Source organism: Lepidochelys kempii, chromosome 3 (genome assembly GCF_965140285.1).
Source record: "Lepidochelys kempii isolate rLepKem1 chromosome 3, rLepKem1.hap1, whole genome shotgun sequence".
In the NCBI taxonomy this organism is placed as follows: domain Eukaryota; kingdom Metazoa; phylum Chordata; order Testudines; family Cheloniidae; genus Lepidochelys; species Lepidochelys kempii.
In genome coordinates this window covers 111,595,716-111,615,777 of record NC_136382.1, presented here as the reverse complement: position 1 = coordinate 111,615,777, position 20,062 = coordinate 111,595,716, and the positions used below count along the sequence as shown (strand labels likewise).

The following is a 20,062-nucleotide window of genomic DNA, read 5'->3' as shown; positions in this document are numbered from 1 at the left end:
GTTACCACTGAGAACCATGTCTAGATCCATCCTCTTTGGAACCCCCTTTCAGGTAGTTGAAAGCAGCTATCAAATCCCCCCTCATTCTTCTCTTCTGCAGACTAAACAATCCCAGTTCCCTCAGCCTCTCCTCATAAGTCATGTGTTCCAGTCCCTAATCATTTTTGTTGCCCTCCGCTGAATGCTTTCCAATTTTTCCACATCCTTCTTGTAGTGTGGGGCCCAAAACTGGAGACAGTACTCCAGATGAGGCCTCACCAATGTCGAATAGAGGGGAACGATCATGTCCCTCGATCTGCCGGCAGTGCCCCTAATTATACAGCCCAAAATGCCATTGGCCTTCTCGGCAACAATGGCACACTGATATCTTCATGTTCTATTGCTTTGCTTTTTCTATACCGTATTCAGCACGGTATCTTCATGTTCTATTGTTTTGGGAGACAGAAGGAGGGCTAGTATTGCCAATGACAATGTAAATAGTACTTTTGTGACTCCATCTGTCCTGGTCTGGCAACATTGATTCAATTGACTGTGCTACTCAAATCCACTTTGAGCTGGGAGAGCACTGCTACATGTATTGTAGCCCTTGTGACAAAGTTCCTCCTCCGCCTTGGTGGGTCCTGTGCTTATTAGTGGATTTGCTCACCTCAGAGATTCATGGCAGCCCTCAGTTTGGCCACTTTGGCTAGTGGCTCAAACCTGCCATTCACTCAGCTAACCACATCACTGGCCAGTATGGGGAAATGGAAGGAGAACAATCCCCGTAGTCTCTGGTGATCCACCTAGTGAGTCGGGGGACAGGCCAGGGACCTTCCCCTCTGGTAGGACCCACAGTCCAGGACAACTCTGATCCAATAGGGAGTTGCGGAGAAGGGGGAACCCAGGCCCGCCCTCTACTCTGGGTTCCAGCCCCGGGCCCTGTGGATCACAGCTGTCTACAATATTTCTTTTGACAGCTACAAGTCCCTGGCCTACTTCCCCATGGCCTTTATCCTCACTACAGGACCTTCTTCCTGATGTCAGCTAGCGTTTGTACTCCTCAGTTCTCTAGCAGCACGCCCTCTCATTCTCAGCTCCTTGCGCGCCCCTCACTGACTGAAGTGAGGTCCTTTTTAAACCAGGTGCCCTGATTAGCCTGCCTGTCTTAATTGATTCTAGCAGCTTCTTAATTGGCTCCAGGTGTCCTAATTAGCCTGCCTGTCTTAATTGGTTACAGCAAGTTCCTGATTGTTCTGTTACCTTACCCAGGGAAAAGGGACCTGCTTAATCTGGGGCTAATATATTTGCCTTCTATCACTCTCCTGTAGCCATCTGGCCCGACCCTGTCACACCCTCATGTATCTAGAACTAACTTTTTAGACTAATGATCTTAAATAGACCTTCTTTGACCCTACTCTGAAATATAGCTGTTGCATTTAAGCAAAGGACAAATAATGTCAGTTTGCTCTAGGATTCATTGTTTATGTAATATAAATGTAAATGTTTTGTCAGTGCCAGTTCTTTGCAGACAAGGATGAAATGGGAAATGTACGTGTTTCTTTTCTAATCACACAGATTGGCTTGACAGCTTTATTTAAAATTGTGAAGGCTTGCCCAGTGTAGACAAAACACTCAACTTGCTTAAACACTCAGAGAAGAAAGCCAAAGTAACTGCATGCTTTTCTATTAGTGAATAGTAATTGCAGAGCTTTTATGCAACTATTCTGCTAAAACTGTATGCCGAGATGAACATTCCGTACATATACTTGATGACAGCCAGGGGATTCATGAGAGAAGACTTTGCTGGTGGCATTCTCTGTGACTGGAAAGAAAGTGTATTTGTAACATGATCCAAGGAAGCATCTGAATTGTCACTGAATGGGCTTATAAACTGTGCTGGTGTTTTACCTATTTTTAAAACCTGTTTTGATTTTATTTTCCTTCAGGGTTGGTGCTGGGGAGGGCTTAAGGGAGTTATAGCCACCCCCAGATTTTCCTGAGGGCTTCCCCCCTGTAGCCACCCTGTGGCAGCTGCCACTCTCTGGCCACTCAGCTCTGAAGGCAGAGCAGAGAGAGCGGCAACTGCTGGCTGGGGGCCCACCTTCAGCAGCAGCACTGAAATAAGCCTGGGTGGGGAGACAGAGCTGGAATTAGAACTCTGAAGATCCTGGCTGTCACCCCAAGCTCAGTACACTTTCAGGATGCCTGAAAGCAGCCTCCGGCTCATGTCCCCACCCTCTGGGGCACGCTGCCCCGGGCAGGTGGAAAGTCCGGGGTTCCCGCAATGGCCCATGCTCCCTGGGCAGCTCTCACCACTGCCCGGTACCAGCTTCCAGCCTGGCCAGGGAGCGGGACCTCGGGGGTAGAGGAGGAGAAGAGACAGGATCAAGGAGAGGGGCAGGGCTTTATGGCAAGATGGGGCTATGGCCCACCTCAGCCCCTGACTGGGAAGAGGCTGATGCCACCCTTGTTTTCCTTGTTTGTTGAAGTAGTCTCAAAATTTGACTTATTTGTCTAACTTCATGCTAGTTTTACATGCAGAGTAATTCTGCATTTGTAGGTGTTAAGGTGTGGGCTCCAAAATTAATGCTTCGGTGCTTTTTTTTATTTCAAAACAAAGAACAAAACAGTGCCAGCAGGCCAGTATTCAGGAACATCCTTACAGTAGCAAACCAGTGTTCATATATGACATTTGGTCTTGAGAGAAGGTAGGAATCTTAGCAGAAAAAACTGGGGGGGGGGGGTAGTTCCTAGGATCTCAACAGTGTCCTAGAGGGACTCTTGAATAAAATCATTAAAAGTTGAGGAAAGATTCATAGAACAAAAAGATTTAGGAGTAAAAAAATCTAAATTTGTCACAATATAATCAATGAGGGATTTGAGAGAATACCAGGAAGTGTGACAATTTGCAATATGTTGGCTTTCTATAAATATTTAAAATAGGTAACTAATATTTGAAATACTTGCTCTTCCTCAGGTGAATACAACCCAATGTCTGTCTTTTTCTCTTACTCTTTTCTGTTCCTCTGTTATCTAGAATGATCAAACGTTGCATATCAGCATTTTTTAAAAGTTGGTGTTGTCACTCAAGTGAACAAAATATTTCATGCTTCATCTAAGAAGCTATGCCTTACTACTTTATGCTTTGCAAATATTGCTACTAGTTTTCTCATTTTCCCTCATTTTATTCAGAGAGTATGCTTAATCGAGCAGAGGCAGCTGACCTCTACATTTTTGGTTACATAGATTTTTGTAGTTGTATCTCATTGGAGAAATTGTGTGGGGGAGAAAGAGGTGAGAAGTCAATTAAGTTCATTCATAGCCACACATAAAGAATTGGTGGAAGAGAGCAGTTTATGCCTATGTTCCTGTACAGTTTTCTGTTCAGAAAAAATTGTGAAATCCTCTCTCAAAAGATTCAGGTCCGTGTTGAGAGTGTACCACTTACAATAAGAAGCAGCAGTTTACAGGGGACTCAGCCCACAGTTCTGTTACTAATTCATTTTGGTTTTTCTTGTAGTTACTTCATGAATATTGGATGGTACTGAGAGATCATGTATCTGCTATCGATGAACTTGCTATGGCTACAGAACGGCTCCGAGTGCGTCATCCTGATGAGCCAAAGCCTAGCCCCCCTGTTCTTCACATCATAGAACCACATGAGGTAAAATATTTGAGTCAAAGAAGGGGCAGTTGTGTTTTTCAAGAGAAAAATAGTCAAAAAAAGGACTGGTATTTTAAGGTTGTCCTATAAAAGAATAAAAATATGCTAGCCCTCAGGCGTCTTTCTCTGTTCTTCCCTCATCTCCAAAAGCTTCGTTGTTACTATGTGGGTGAGGGTATTCTGCTAGTTTTTCATGTACCTCAGTCTCCTGGCTGCTGTGATAAGTGCATGTGTCTCCCCACTACTCTGCTCCTTCTCTCAGTTTTCTGGCTGCTGTGGGTTGTATGTTTCTGATGCTCTGCTTTTCCTTCAGTGGATTTTTCAGCCCTGTTTTAAAGGGATGTTATCAGGTAGTTGAAATCCAAAATTTAGGTTTTATTTAAAATGTGTACTTAAAATTGAAAGAAAACTACTTCTTAATTGGTCTTCAGCCTTACTACTCCAGTAGTGCAAGCTTGAGCTAATATATAAGAAGTAGAAAATGAAATTGACTAGAAAGCAGAGTGAGTGTGATATCTCTTGTTATTGAACAGACTAAATGAAGGGCAAAGAGATAAAGTAAAACAACATAGATAGTGAACATTTAAATTAAATTTTAAAAATTCTTGTTCAGGTTCAAAAGGCATTTGTAATGCCAGCAATAGACCAGAGGATCATTTATGTTTTAAATAAAATAAATAGTGTGACTATTTCACTTTACAGAGGTTTGGTGATAAAGGTTAATAGTTTGGTGTGTTAAATTTCTGCTGTTTGCAGTGAAAGTGAAGCAAATGACAACTAAATTAATTTGGATTTATCTCCTATCTCACCCTTACTAGATATAGAGGAGGAATGTGCATTCAGTTGCTACCCTGGAGACATTTTTAAATGAAGAAATTAACTGTCTTGTGTCTCAAAAGTTTAAATGCATAGTTTAATTTCCTAAATAATAAATTATCTACTTTACAACTATTTTAATGATCCCTTTAAGCTTTATTTGGAAACTTCTCAGACAACACCCTGTGATATGTACAACACACTTAATGAATGCTGTTTTTGCAGGTAGAACAAAATCGAGTGAAACTTTTGAATGACAAGGCAGTTGCCAAATCACAGCTTCAGAAGAAACTAGGCCAACTCCTGTATCTTACTAATTTGGAGAAGGTAAGGTCATACAGTTCCTTGTTCGATGTTACAATATAGTAGCACCCTCTAGTGTCCTAATGGACAGGAAGTCTGTCAATGTTTTTTCATTATAAAAAAATATTTTTTACAGAAATGTTTGGATACAATTTTTAAAAAGCATTTGCTGAGCATGTGCACTAATTGCTTTTCATGCAGATCTTGAACTAATTATATATATTATATTATTGAACCATATAATTCAAATAAGTGCAAATGTTCATATAAGCATAATTAGGAAGCTTTAATGTAGAAATTGAAGCTGTAATATAGGATGAAGACTCTCTAATGTTTTCATGATCTCCCAAAGAGACACTAAAGTGTCCTGAGACTATGTAATAACAAATATACAGAACTTGCTTTCATCTTAAGTGGTTTCTGTTGTGATACTGGATTCAAATCTGTGTTGGATAAGGACGTAAGAAAGGCCATACTGGGTCAGACCTATGGTTGATCTAGCCCAGTATCCTGTCTTCTGGTGGTGGCCCATGCCAGGGAATAAAAAGGGCAGAGAAATTTCGAGTGATCCATTCCATCATCCAATCTAGCTTCTGAGAGATGGAAGTTTTGGGCTACCCAGAGCATGGGGTTGCATCCCTGATCATCTCGGCTAATAGCTTGTCTATCCTCTGTGAACTTACCTAATTCTTTTTTGAACCCAGTTATGTTTCTGGCCTTCACAACATCCATTGGCAATGAGATCCACAGGTTGACTGTGCATTGTATGAAGATGTACTTCCTTTGGTTTGTTTTAAACTTGCTGCCTGTTCATTTCATCAGGTGACCTCTAGTTCTTGTGTTACGTGCAGGGATAAATAATATCCTGTTCATTTTCTCCATAGCATTGGTGATTTTATAGACTTCTTTCATATCCCCCCTTAGTCCACAGATGCTGGAATTAGGGTTGCTGGGGGTGCTGCTGCATCCCGTGGCTTGCAGTGGTTTCCATTATATACAGGAACCCAGTTTGGTTCAATGGGTCTCAGCACCCCCACTATGCAAATTGTTCCGGCACCCATATCTTAGTCATCTGTTTCTAAATTGAATAGTCCCAGTCTTTTTAATCTCTGCTCATGTAGAAGCTTTTCCATACCCTAATAGTTTTTGTTGCCCTTCTCTGTACCTTTTACCATTCTAATATATCTTTTTTGAGATGGGGCGACCAGAACTGCACATGGCATTGAAGGAGTGGGCATACCAGGGATTTATATAGTCTTTATGATATTTTCTATTTTATTATATCTATCCCTTTCCTAATGGTTCCTAACACTCTGTTAGCTTTTATAACTATCACTGCACATTGAGTGGATGTTTTCAGAGAACTATCCACAATGACTCCAAGATCTTTCTTGAGTGGTAACAGCTAATTTAGACTCCATTTTGTATGTATATTTGGGATTATTTTTTCCAATGTTCATTACTTTACATGGATCAAAACTGAATTTCATCTGTCATCTTGTTGTCCAGTCTTCAGTTTAGTGAGATCACTTTGTAATTCTTTACCGTTAGCTTTGGACCTAACTATCTTGAGTAATTTTTTATCGTCTGCAAATTTTACCACCTTTCTGTTCACCTCCTTTTCCAGACTGTTCATGAATATGTTGAGGAGCACAGGTCCCAGTACAGATCCTTGGGTGACCTCGCTATTCACGTCTTTCCAAAGTAAAAAATGACCATTTATTCCTACCCTTTGTTTCCTATCCTTTAACAAGTTGCTGATCCATGAGCAGACCTTCCCTCTTATCCCCTGACTGATTACTTCGCTTAAGAGACTTTTGTGAGGAACCTTGTCAAATGTTTTCTGAAAGCACAGATACCCTGTATCTACTGGATCACCCTTGTACCCATGCTTGTTGACCCCCTCAAAGAATTTTAATAGATTGGTAAGGCATTTTTTTCCCTTTATAAAAGCTGTGTTGACTCTTCCCCAACATATTGTGCTTATCTGTGTGTCTGATAATTTTATTCTTTACTCTAGTTTCAACCAATTTTTTTGGTACTGAAGTTAGGCTTATTGGCCTGTAACTGTGATTATCACCTCTGGAGCCTTTTTAAAAAATCAGTGATACATGAGCTATCCTCCAGTCATCTGGTACAGAGGTTGATTTAACCAATAGGTCCTTGTCTTGTTGATGGAACCTATTCTATTAATACAGCAGGTACATAAGTCAGTCTACTGGTACTGATTTTCTAGCTACCTCTGCCCATTCTTGCTAGCTATCCCTGTGGTGAATCTCTCTCTTTCCAGATACCTTCTTTCTCTTTCACTTCCCTGGAACCCCTACACACCACAAGGTATTATGGAACATTCAGAAGCCCACAGTGCCCTAGGTTTTACTCTGTCTGTTGACTTGACACTCTTTCTTAAATATTGGGGTAGTCCACAAGCTTTAATTTTTGAAAACAGTCATCTGTCATCTCTAGGCACGTACAAACCTTACCATTTGCTTCTACTTTCTTTTTATGCTTTTACAACTTGATAGCTACAGATGGGCCTAAACTGGAACTTTGATCCTAAACACCCTAGTACTTTTGGAGGAGGTTGGAATCTGGAGCTTAATCACAATCCAAATTATTCCACTTGGCTCAGTCTGTTGCATACAGACACTTAAATTTTGTTCCAAACTGATTTTAAAAAAATTGTCTCATGTCTGAGACTTGCTGTGTGAGATTTAAAAGAAAAAGTGGCAGTTTAGTGTCTGAATGGGTGTGCAGCTACACTATGGACACTTCAGAATTTGAAGTAAGTGGCACTTAATAAAAAATGAAATTTTCACTTCTAAATAAGAGTCCATAAACTGGTGATCTACAGCTATGGTAGTGTATTTAAGCTTTCAGTTCCATCTTCTACATTATTAATCTAACTGCACAGCCAAAATTAGTGCATTTACCTGAGTAGTTATGAATTATTTAAAAGCTTTTTGTGATGCCTAGCCCTCCTTTTTCTACATACCAAATTATTCAGGTATAGATTTGATTATGAATTAACTTTGAAAACGTATGTAGAAAAAATAGAGGGATTTTGTACACTTGACGCACAAACAAAGCCCGTTGCCAATTGTGCCCACATATCTATTCAGGGGACACCATCACAGGGCCTAATAACATCAGCCACACTATCAGAGGCTCGTTCACCTGCACATCCACCAATGTGATCTATGCCATCATGTGCCAGCAATGCCCCTCTGCCATGTACATTGGTCAAACTGGACAGTCTCTACGTAAAAGAATAAATGGACACAAATCAGATGTCAAGAATTATAACATTCATAAACCAGTCGGAGAACACTTCAATCTCTCTGGTCACGCAATCACAGACATGAAGGTCGCTATCTTAAAACAAAAAAACTTCAAATCCAGACTCCAGCGAGAAACTGCTGAATTGGAATTCATTTGCAAATTGGATACTATTAATTTAGGCTTAAATAGAGACTGGGAGTGGCTAAGTCATTATGCAAGGTAGCCTGTTTCCTCTTGTTTTTTCCTACCCCCCCCCCCCCAGATGTTCTGGTTTAACTTGGATTTAAACCTGGAGAATGGTCAGTTTAGATGAGCTATTACCAGCAGGAGAGTGAGTTTGTGTGTGTATGGGGGTGGGGGGGATGTGAGAAAACCTTGATCTATGCAGGAAATAGCCCGACTTGATTATGTAAAGAGTTGTCACTTTGGATGGGCTAGCACCAGCAGGAGAGTGAATTTGTGTGGGGGGGTGGAGGGTGAGAAAACCTGGATTTGTGCTGGAAATGGCCCACCTGTTGATCACTTTAGATAAGCTATTACCAGCAGGACAGTGGGGTGGGAGGAGGTATTGTTTCATGATTTCTGTGTGTATATAAAGTCTGCTGCAGTTTCCACGGTAAACATCTGATGAAGTGAGCTGTAGCTCACGAAAGCTCATGCTCAAATAAATTGGTTAGTCTCTAAGGTGCCACAAGTACTCCTTTTCTTTTTACAAACTTTATAGTTAAACTTTAACTGTTTCAGAGGTTACCAGCCAACTCTCCTTCAGTACTCCTGAAGAGGTTAAAAGTGTGTGTGAGGGTATTATTCATAATTTAATGTAACTAATTTTTTCAGTATCACTATAATTTGGCTTTTAACTACTGCTGATTTTATTTTTGGCTACAGAGTCCATTGTTTGAATGTTGGAGTGGAAAAGCGGAGAAAACAATTTTGGGCTTTCTAAATAGTGCAAATGAAGGTGTAAATAGAGGGGAAAATGTAAATATATAAGGGGAAGAACAGGACAATATACAGCAACTCAGAGTAAAAGATTATCTTTTTTAAAATGTGATTATTTTGCATAGGTAATTTAGTCTGCTTTAAAGGTACATGACTTGGTTTTCAGCAATGATGAGCACCAGCAGTTGTCACTGACATCACTGGGAGCTGCAGATGCATAGCAGTTCTGAAAAATCAGACCTTGTGTCATTGTATGTTTAGTAGGCATAGCATTTTCCCGTTTAGATGGGTGAGTGAAACCTCTTTAGTTTTTTCTCACTATCATCAATCATAATGATAATGAACAGATGAGGAGATTTCATATCTGGACTGGTAAATTTGCATGACAGTTTTATAAAGCTATCTAATTTGTTCATTGGGCTGTATAACTTAGACTGGAATACCCAAGGAATACCCAAATGTGTATCATATATATATATATAGTGAAACCTATTTTAAACCACCAAAACAAATCAGTTACTTAATGGAGGAGGTGTTCTAATAAAGATGGGTCAGAATTGTACCCAATATGCTTAGGGATACTTGTACAATGTCTTTAAGACAGAAGATTGCCTAATGGAGGTTAGCTTTTGTATAAACATAGCTTTTTATCAACTCTACCCTGCCTATTTCTGCCAACTGACCTGAGCAATTTGGACAATGCAAACTAGCACAAACAAAGATAAAAATTCTCGATATCCAAGCAGACTGAAAACATGTTACAATATCAGAAAGGTTCATATTTTAAACTTTCAGAAACGAAACAGCTTTCTGCTGTCACTTCCTTCCTAGTGTGTCAACAGACCATTACATTAAATATGATATTATACAAGAAAACATTATTTTAAAGGAGTTTGAATGTTTAGCCTATTGAGGATATCTTTTGGCTGGTCTAACAGTGCTTTTATAATAGAAATTAAAGCTGGTTTAAAAAATGGAGGTTGTGGGGCAAAATTCCCACAATATTCTGTCTTCAGTGGAACATCGTTTTACTAATTTTTTTTCTAAATTACTCTAGTAGAAATGCAGGTGCAACTTAAAGTACAGTGACATAAACAGCAGTGTTATTTAATGACCCTAAACCAGATTATCTTCCTGTAATTCATGGGCAAAAGAACTTGCTCTATTTCTCTCAGAATTATTAAAGACATTTGGCAACTTTAAAAGCAATTTTAAAATCAGTTCAGAATGAACTGTGATCAGTTGCCAAATTAATTATCTGAAATGCTGAGTAACTCAATTTTGTTTTTCAATTAACTTTTGTTATGCTTTTTTATGCTTTATAGTCTCAGGATAAGACCACCGGAGGAGTTAATCCAGAACCTTGTCCAATTTGTGCCCGCCAACTGGGAAAACAGGTAAAACATCCAGGCATTGATTCACCCTTTTACAGATCTAGACTAAGAATTCTCAGCATTTTTAGAGTAGATTTCAGCTATCTGAGTTTAACTGAACAGTATGTTTAAACTGGGAAATTAATACTTTTCCAACATATCTTCTTGATCAGATGGGCTAATATTTATATGTACTGTACCTTTTTGGTTCCTGTATTAGGTGAGAAGTAGACTAAGCATGTGGTAAAAAAATTTATGTGGGAGAGTCTCTTTTCAAATAGAATCAACTTGTTTTGGAAGTCAAAATTGTGGTGTTAGAGAAGAATAAGAGAGCAGAATTTTGATTCCAATACAATTTTGTGACATTTTAAATTTTTTTTATTTTGCCTTTCATCTCAGTTTTACTTGGCTGAATATCGTATCTCTCAACATTTCTAATATAGCAAAACATTATATATTTAAGAGATACACCAGGACAAATCATACAGCTGAATGGATATTTTTTTTAAAAAATTGTGTGTACAAATCCAGAATTACCAAATTTTGTCCGTATCTGAACTGTAGTAACTTAAATTTAGTTACACTGGTTAATTCACTGGAATTTCAGCACTGAAGCATGCCTTTCACAGAATAATAAAAACCAATAGATGTTGGCATGTGTCCCCTCACTACTGAGGTGCATTGGTAGAGATGTATGGGGAACTTGTCCATTGCTGACTATATTATACATAATTCTCTAGCTGTTTCCTTCAGTCTCTCTTTTTTATCAAATAAAATAAATGTAATAAACACTGCTGTCTGGCAGGTCAGGGATTCTTCTTGGAAGCTCACATGCTAATCATGAAGTAGATTGGCTTCCTTAATATACTGTGTACTTAGTCACATACTGTTCTGTATCTGCTGTTGTTGAGTATATTTTTTTATTTTTTTCTTCTGAGGATCGAAAACTTTAAATAAATGGATACTAGATAAATGGTTTTTTCCTTTGCTCTTTCCTCCCCATTAGTCTTTAGATTAGTGAAGGTTTCCTTTTTTCTACGCCCTTCCCAACTGGGAAGTTCTATCTTCACTGGGTTATGCCCGGATCCCCCGGGTTTAAGAGGTGCCATTCATTTCGTGAGGCCATCCCTGTGAGTGACAGTCACTCACAGTGTACACACGGCTTGGGTAGGGGGTATGTATCACAAAAGTGCACCTGCTGCCTCAAATTGAAAGCTTGGTGCAGAACGGACCGTGATCTCAGACTAAAACTTTTATTAATGGACAGCTCACTGTGACCCGTCTCAGACCCTGCTCCTGATACGTCTTCTCCGAGGTGGTCACCATTGGCATGGTCATCAGCCAACCCCCACTCACCGCACGCCACTAAGAGAAAATCTATGCTCTCCTGTCCAGATGAAAAGAAGTGGGCCCGGAGGTCCTCCACCAGGGAGCCACTTTAAAGAAAGGCATCCCCTGCAAGATCGGTAGCCTTGGCGAGACTTAGCTCCTATGACCACCTGGTCACCTCTTTTACCAACTCTACCGCAAAATCCAAGGACTCTAAATGGGCAGGACCGCAAACAGGAACGCTGTCGCTCAGAACCGAGGAGGACAGTTCAACGATTTGAAAATCTGCAGCGATCGCCTCAACTAAAATGACTTTGAGTGCATTGGCACCAGCCAAGTCCTTGGCACCTAGCAAGCCCTCGGCACTCACTCAATCCTTGGCACCATCTACTGGCCTCTGCAGAGAATTCACTCCACCCTTGGCACTGGCAATGCCCTCAATCTCCACACAACCACCAGTACCGATGATGCTCCTACCAGTACCACAGAAGTTTAAATACCCAAGAGACTTGATTATCTCTGACACCTCAGAGTCGCTGCTCCTACATACCACATTCCCCATGGCTCATACCTCTTCCCCAGAGACACAACACTGCTCTCGTTCACCACCAAGGATTGCACCACCCTTCTCTAGTGAGGAGGAATAGGAGGAGTACTCCATTGCACTTCACCCCTCTTCATCATATCAAGGGCAGTCACACAGAGAATTATCTTTTTGTCCTTGATACCCAGAGACAAGAAGCGAATCAGGTTTCTGCTACAGACTCCCATACGTGCAACCACATATGCCACTTCCCCCACATTAGCTCTATTTGAACGCTTGGGCTGTGAATAGGGCATATGTTCCCAAACTGCCCATGGACCAGGGAGAGGGGCACATACACTCTGTCCTCATCAGTCTCTAGATTGCCTGATTCTCAACCAGAATTACTAGAGGAGCAGGAGGAAGAAACGGAGGAATTAGTTACACCACTAGCCCACTTCTCATCCTCCCCTGATCAGGCCATCATGACACCACCTCCAACATCGGCAGATGACTGTAAACAGTTCGAAGAACTGTTCTGTAGGATTGTGGATTCCCTCCAGATTCCCCTGGAAGAAGTCAGAGAGTAAAAGCACAAGTTGCTTGACATCTTACACACCTCCATATTGGCAAAGATTGCACTCCTGATCAATGAGGGCTTATTGGACCCTGCCAAGGTGAACTGGCAGACCCCAGCATCAATACCATCCACATGCAAGCGAGTGGACATGGAATTTCTTTTCCCACCTTATTCCAAATTCCCTCATTGTAAATGCAGTGCAAGAGAAGGGGTGACAACACCATTCTAGGAAGACCCCTTACAACAGGGACCGGAAGAGGCTAGACCTGCGGTCGCAAAGCATACGCCTCAGCAATGCTCCAATTCTGTGTTGCTAATTATGAGGTCCTTTTAACCAAATAGAATCACATTAACTATTCCGAATTTTAGGAATTCAGCCAACATCTCCCAGAGGACAAAGAAGAGCAGTTCCAGGCACTTGTGAAGAAAGGACAACTTCTGGTCCATACGACATTGCAAGCCTTTCTGGATGCTGTGGATGCGGCAGCCCATTCTGTTGCAACATCGGTGGTGATGTGATGACCCTCATGGCTTCACCACTCAGGGTTCCCCAGAGAGTTGCAGGCCGCTGCGGAAAATCTGCCTTTGAAGGGTCTAAACTCTTCACCTGAGCACACAGATGAGTCCCTACATTCTTTAAAAGACTCTAGAGCAACAATGCATTCACTTGACATATATACACCAGTGCCGTAGAGAAGACGGGGTAGATATCAACCTAAATCTTGACCTCAACATTTCACCCCTTGGTGGCAGTATGACGCACAACCATCTTATATAACCTATGAGTTTGGTGACCGCTTGATCCCCTTCTACCCATCATGATGACAAATCACCTTGGACAGTTGGGTTCTAGAAATAGTCAACAAAGGGTACTCCATCCATTCCTCTCTTTCCCACCCACTCCCCATCCCACTTCAGGGAACCTTCTCAAACACCATCTACTAGTAGAGACCTCCTGTGACTGGGAGCCATAGAGCTGATCCCATTCTAACGCAGAGGGAAAGGTTTTTATTCCCAATGTTTTCTGATCCAAAAAAGAATTCGGCAGGTGGAGACCTATCCTAGACTTGAAGAACCTCAACAAGTTCATCAAACTACAACACTTCAAGATGGTCGCGCTATCAGCACTGGAACAAGGGGACTGGTTCTTGGTCCACAACCTCCAAGACAGGTACTTCCATATCACCATACAACCTTCCCACAGGCAATTCCTCCTGGGGTCTGACTGTTATCAATACAAGGTACTTCCCTTTGGCCTTTCTACAGCACCTAGGGTATTTTCCAAGGGCCTTTTGGTAGTGGCAGCACATTTATGCAAACAAGGAATTGTAATAATCCTATACCTAGATAATTACTGTCTCAAAGCTCCATCCAGAGTCAACACATTTGAAGCCAGAAGAAAAACACTGGACCTTTTCTTGAACCTTGGCCTCCAGGCAGAGGTGAAAGTAAGCCAGTATGGTATGGCATACTGGTAAGAGCGAGTACAGAGCCGACCATACTGGCAGGGCCGCTGATGGGGAGAGCCAAAAGGGGCAGCTCCCCCGGGGCCTGGCAATTTAAAAGGGCCCGGAGCTCCCAGCAGTGGCCAGAGCCCCTGGCCCTTTAAATTGCCGCCAGAGCCCTGGGGCTCCCAGCCACTAGCGCCGCTACTGTTACCATGGGTCTCCGGCAGTGATTTAAATGGTCCGGGGCTCCCAACCACTGCTACTGCTACTGTGCCAGCAGCTGGAGCCCTGGGCCCTTTAAATTGCTGCTGGAGCCATGGGGCTCATGGCTATTACTGCTACCCCAGGGCTCTGGCGTGATTTAAAGAGCCCGGGGCTTCGGCCCTTTAAATCACGGCCGGAGCCCTAGGGTAGTGCTAGTGGCAGCCGGGAGCCCTGGGCCCTTTAAATTGCTGCTAGGGCCCCGGGTGGCGCAGGCCAGGCAGTGCTGAATGGCTGGCTGGGGGAGTTTGGCCCCATCCCCGCCCCTTCTGAGGGCCTAGAACTGCCCTCCCACCTTGCTCAGGACCCTAGCTATCCTTTGTACCATTAAGTCCCTTAAGTTTTCACCCCTGCCTCCAGGTAAACATACAAAAATCAGTACTGATGCCACTACAGCATCTGGAATTTTTTGGGGCCCAGCTGGATGCTATGCAGGCAAGAGCCTTCCTCACAGTTCAGAGATTTTCCGCAATAATCAGTCTCAGCTCCACCATGAGAACCAGGCAACAGGTCTCTGCCAGGACTTGTCTACAGCTGCTTGGTCATATGGCAGCGGCCATGTTCATGGTGAAACGCACAAGATTACGCATCCACTGTCTTCAAGGGGATGACGACAAACAGTGTATGTACCTCACAAAGTCTAAACAAACTCCTATCAATACCAGTCAAGATCAAGGACTCATTAGACTGGTGGAAAGAACCCCGAAATGTCTGCATGGGGGTCCCCTTTCTCCAGCCAACACTGTCCTTGATACTGATAACCGGCACCTCCGTACTCAGTTGCGGAGCACATCTACAGACCCACATGGTGCAGGGCTGGTGGTCCCTCTCAGAATCCTCATTGCACATTAACCTCCTAGAATTACATGCAGTCCACAACACATGCCGACACTTTCTACCATTAATCAGACAAAGGACCATGAGAGTAATGAGGAACAACATAACCTGCATGTTTTATATCAACAGACGGGGGAGCAAGGTCACCATCCCTGTGCTCGGAAGCACTAAAATTGTGGAACTGATGTATTCAATGTGGCATCGACATCTCTGCTGCATACCTACCGGGACACCAGAACATTCGCTGAGCAGAAGATTCTCACAAGACCACAAGTGGGAATAAGATACAAGAACCCTGCAGCACGTATTCAACTGCTGGGGATTCCCGAACATAGATCTCTTCACCACACCCGAAAACGCCAAATGTCCATAATTCTGCTCAAGAGTGGGTCTGGGTCACCGACTACTGGAAGACACCTTCCTGATTATATGGGATGCACCCCTCCCTGCTCTATGCCTTTCCTCTACTGTTCAAAGTACACCACGAGATACAGTTGGAACGAGCCAGAGTCATTCTAGCATGGCTACAACAGATATGGTATCCTTACCTCGTGCGCATGATGGTCTCTCTGCCAATCACCCTGCTGTTGACTCCACACTTCTTCTTGCAGGATGCAGTCCAAATCCTCCATCTGAATCTAGAATTTCTCCATTTGAAGGCATGGCTCCTTCATGGTTTCAGGATCTGGAGATAACTTGTTAGGAAGAGGTAAAGGACATTCTTTTAAATAGCTACATGCTACAACTCACTACATTTACCTGCATAAATGGAAAAGATTCTGGACTTGCTGCAACACCACACATGTCCCAGCAATGAACACTCCTTTCCCACTCATTCTAGACTACATTCTAGAACTTAAAAGATCAGGATTGTCCACAAGCTCTGGTAGCGTACATCTGGCCATCATTACAGCATTCTACCCCAAGATAGAAGGTCATTCCATATTTACCCACCCACTAACAAAAAGACTCCTTAAGTGCCTTCAAAATCTTTACCCTCAAATACAAGACCCCACCCGCTGTTGGGATCCCATTCTTGGTTTGCACTCTGACCAGCCCTCCATTTGAGTCCATGGCAACTTGCTCCTCCATACACCTATCCATGAAAACAGCATTTCTTGTCACTATCACATCCGCCCGACGGGTTGGAAAAATAGGTGCTCTCATGGTGTACTTTCTGTACACAGACTTTTACAAAGAGACAGTTATGCTATGACCGCACCCAAAATTCTTTACCTAATGTACCGTTCTCTCTCCATCTAAACCAACCTATCCACCATCGTTCCTTCCCGAAACCACATGCCATCCAGCATGAAGCCACACTACGCACCTTGGATGTCAGATGAGCATTAGGCTTTTATCTTGACAGGACTAAATCATTCAGGCAATTGCCAGGCTTATTCTTCTCTATTGCTGAAAGATTAAAGGGATCAGCCGTATCCAAACAACATCTATCAAAAAGGAGTGCATACACCTTTTGCTATCAATGACACAAGCTTCGACCACAACTGGGAACTCGGACGCATTCCACTCGCTCACTGTCCACCTTGATAGCCTTTCTAAACATGTCGATTATTGACACTTGTAAGGTGGCCACCTGGGCATACACAGACGCCTTTAGTCAACACTAAAGGGCTCTGGCAGCGGGGCTTGGGGTGTGCTTTGAAGGCCCCGAAAGCCCTGGCCACTGCGGGGAGCCGGTCTGGTCTGGCACGGCATACTGGCTCTTGCCGGTACGCCGGACCGGCTTACTTTCACGTTTGCTGCACAGGGTGATTAACCTCCTCTTCAGAAACAAACAATACAATACAATTTGTACAATAAATATTAATAATCTAGATTCTTTTTCAGAACTAGAAAAGCCAGAATTTGGGAGTGAATTTACTGAAAAATGTTTTATTTTGGCAGCTAGCTTGTGGGATTTGTCATCCTATGACTTTAAGTGCAGGTACAGCATGGGTAATGGTAGCTTTCCCTACACTGGCCTGCCAATATGCTTCAGCCCTGATTTGGAGGGACCACCTCTATAAGAGATAGTAGTTCAGTCCACCTTTGCTGAGACAGCCACCCAAGAAGACAATCTGTGGTATGGACATCTGTCTGCTACGAACTGAGACCATTGACTCATTTCACTTAAACCATGAAAGAGCCTGTGCATAATAGTCTGTCATACTATCAGTCTACTACTAATGGATTTTAACCAGTGACCTTAGATTGAAAGCTTCATGCCCCCTTTTCAATCCTCTGAATTATCCAAGCCCTCAGAAATGTTTCGTCTATATAATGTTTTAAAGCTGCATTTCTATGAGTGTTGTCTTTGGACCACTAGTGGTCCAAAGACGAGCTGGCTGGTCACATGGTGTTGACTCCTCCTTGTTTCCATCTGCTAAAAAACCCTATTTATTACAAAATATTACTCTTCTGTAAGGAACTCTTGTAGTTGCCATAGGGATGTCATATGATATCAATTGATAGGGGAGGTGATCAGCACAATCATAAATGGAAGGGAAGGTGTCCACAACAGAATTCTTCATTATCTTAAAGTCCACACTCTAAAAAAGATTGAGAACTCCAGTTCACAATTTTCTTTCTTTATAAATAAAGGAGTGCCATTACATGGAACTTAGTAATGATATACATAAAATTAAAACATTATTTCATGAATTTTGGAGTAAGGATGCATCCGATGAAGTGAGCTGTCGCTCACGAAAGCTTATGCTCTAATAAATTTGTTAGTCTCTAAGGTGCCACAAGAACTCCTTTTCTTTTTGGAGTAAGGATTGTGACTTTTGCTCTTAACAGGATTTATAAAAACAAAGCTTTTACAAAATTGAAGGCCAATACAAATAATCTACAGATTTACAAACAGTTATTATTTAACAAATATTGTTTCTGTGATGTTTGCAACTGGTTCTAGTGCAAAATCCAAAAATAAAAAATTGGCTAGGCAATTATTTTGAAAAAAAAGTAAAACTGACTTGTCAAATTTTACTTTTTATACTGAGAGATATGCAAATAGTAAACGCATAAATAGTACAGTTGGTTGGAAATTTTCACAGAATTATCCCTTTCTGTTGGAAAACTTCAGAATTCAAAATTTTTCAACCAACTCTAATAAATACAAATATTTTTCTAGAATTCCTTCTGTTTTAATAATCTAAAGTGTTTTTTTCATAAAGGTAAGGAAATGTTTTAAAAATATAATTTAACCAAATTATATATCTGAGTTTTTTTCTGTGTGTATATATAAAGAGAAGAAAGTGGTTTTATATTGTATTGTTGTTCCTCTTATATTTCCCTATCTAGTGGGCAGTGCTGACATGTGGACATTGCTTCTGCAATGAGTGCATAGCTATTATTATAGAGCAGTACAGTGTTGGCACCCGCAGAAGTTCGATTAAATGTGCCATCTGCAGGCAGACAACTTCTCATAAAGAAATATCCTACGTCTTCACTGCAGAGACTGCAAACCAGGAGGACGATATTCCTGTGAAGGTAATTTGCCATATGTAGCATATCTTGGCCAATCTTTTCAGAGATGCACACTTAGTAGGCAACAGAGCATGTGCATGCTTGATTTTGGTATGCAAACCTAAGCTATATGTTCATGAGCTGGGTTTGTCCATAAGCATGTACGTTTTTTTTCCCCATTCCAGCTGGGTGTGACTTACATGCACCTTTTTGATAATATGGTCCTCCCTTCTATTCCCTTCTCAAAAATTTAGACAATTAGAAGCTAACTATCAAGTAAACATTTTTAATTTTTCCTAAACACAAAATCCATGTTAGTTACCTTTTTTAGCTTTAAGTACAGACATGCCGCATATGATGGCATCAAAGATCAGATGTTTTGGAAGGATGTTTTTAAATGTCTGACTGAAGTCTGTTAGAGATGAGTTACAAAACTATAATTTTTTTAAATTGGATAAATATTTGTCTTTCACGTGAAAATAAAATCTGAAGGCCAGAACCTAAATGGAAACAGCCTTTATTGCGCTTTAATGAGGATTTCCATAACATCTCATCTCCTATAAAAACAGACTCATGAACATATAAAGGGCTGTGGACAACCTGCTTGGAAGATGGTTGAATGATTGGCTTTTTGTAGTTACCTTCTGTATCTCTTGTAATTTTTTATTTGTGGGGGAAGGAAGGGCAGGGAATTCTGCAGCCTTTAGTCAGATGAGTTCCACTTTCTTAGGAAAAATTTGTTGCCTCATTATTTTTAACCAATTTGTAACCAAACAGCTAAATCTTGATTTACCAGCGATCTGAATTTTGTTCCTGAATCTGGTTTCCGCACCTCTCATTGGTACAGATTTAGGTTTATGGACTTCATGGATAGCCATGAAAGATTAGCTGCTGTTCAGACTATAGTGGTTTTAAAGGATAAGAAGGTATATTTTTTCCTTTATCTTTTTTAAAACATTGCTGAATGAAGATTAACATATACAACATTAACTGTAGAACACTGAAGGCAGTCAATGCTGTTGAGGAAACTGCTCCCAGTAGTAGGCATTATGACTGCTAGTAAGCATTTGCAGGGTCAGTCTTATTATGTGGTTCAGCTGTTTATTTCATTCTAGAGTGGATTCATGTAAAACTCTCCTTTCAATTCCTTCCTAACATTATTTTGAGGAGTTCCAGCATGTGGCTGCTTTCTTTCTCAGTGGTGAAAAGATGGAGTCTGCAGCTCCATCCGTCCGCCATCTACTTTGCTTGTTG

At 41.6% G+C, this 20,062-nt stretch overlaps 1 protein-coding gene across 12 annotated transcripts in view; it reads left to right on the top strand.

The window, feature by feature from the left end:
• Positions 1 to 20,062, top strand: part of SHPRH (SNF2 histone linker PHD RING helicase) — a 141,005-nt gene that overhangs the window by 94,456 nt on the left and 26,487 nt on the right. For all 12 annotated transcript variants that reach the window (XM_073337550.2, XM_073337547.2, XM_073337541.2 and 9 more), the window contains 4 exons: positions 3,500 to 3,643; positions 4,685 to 4,786; positions 10,312 to 10,383; positions 18,644 to 18,832. In XM_073337550.2, coding sequence (XP_073193651.1) covers positions 3,500 to 3,643; positions 4,685 to 4,786; positions 10,312 to 10,383; positions 18,644 to 18,832 — 507 coding nt within the window. The remainder of the gene's footprint in view (positions 1 to 3,499; positions 3,644 to 4,684; positions 4,787 to 10,311; positions 10,384 to 18,643; positions 18,833 to 20,062) is intronic.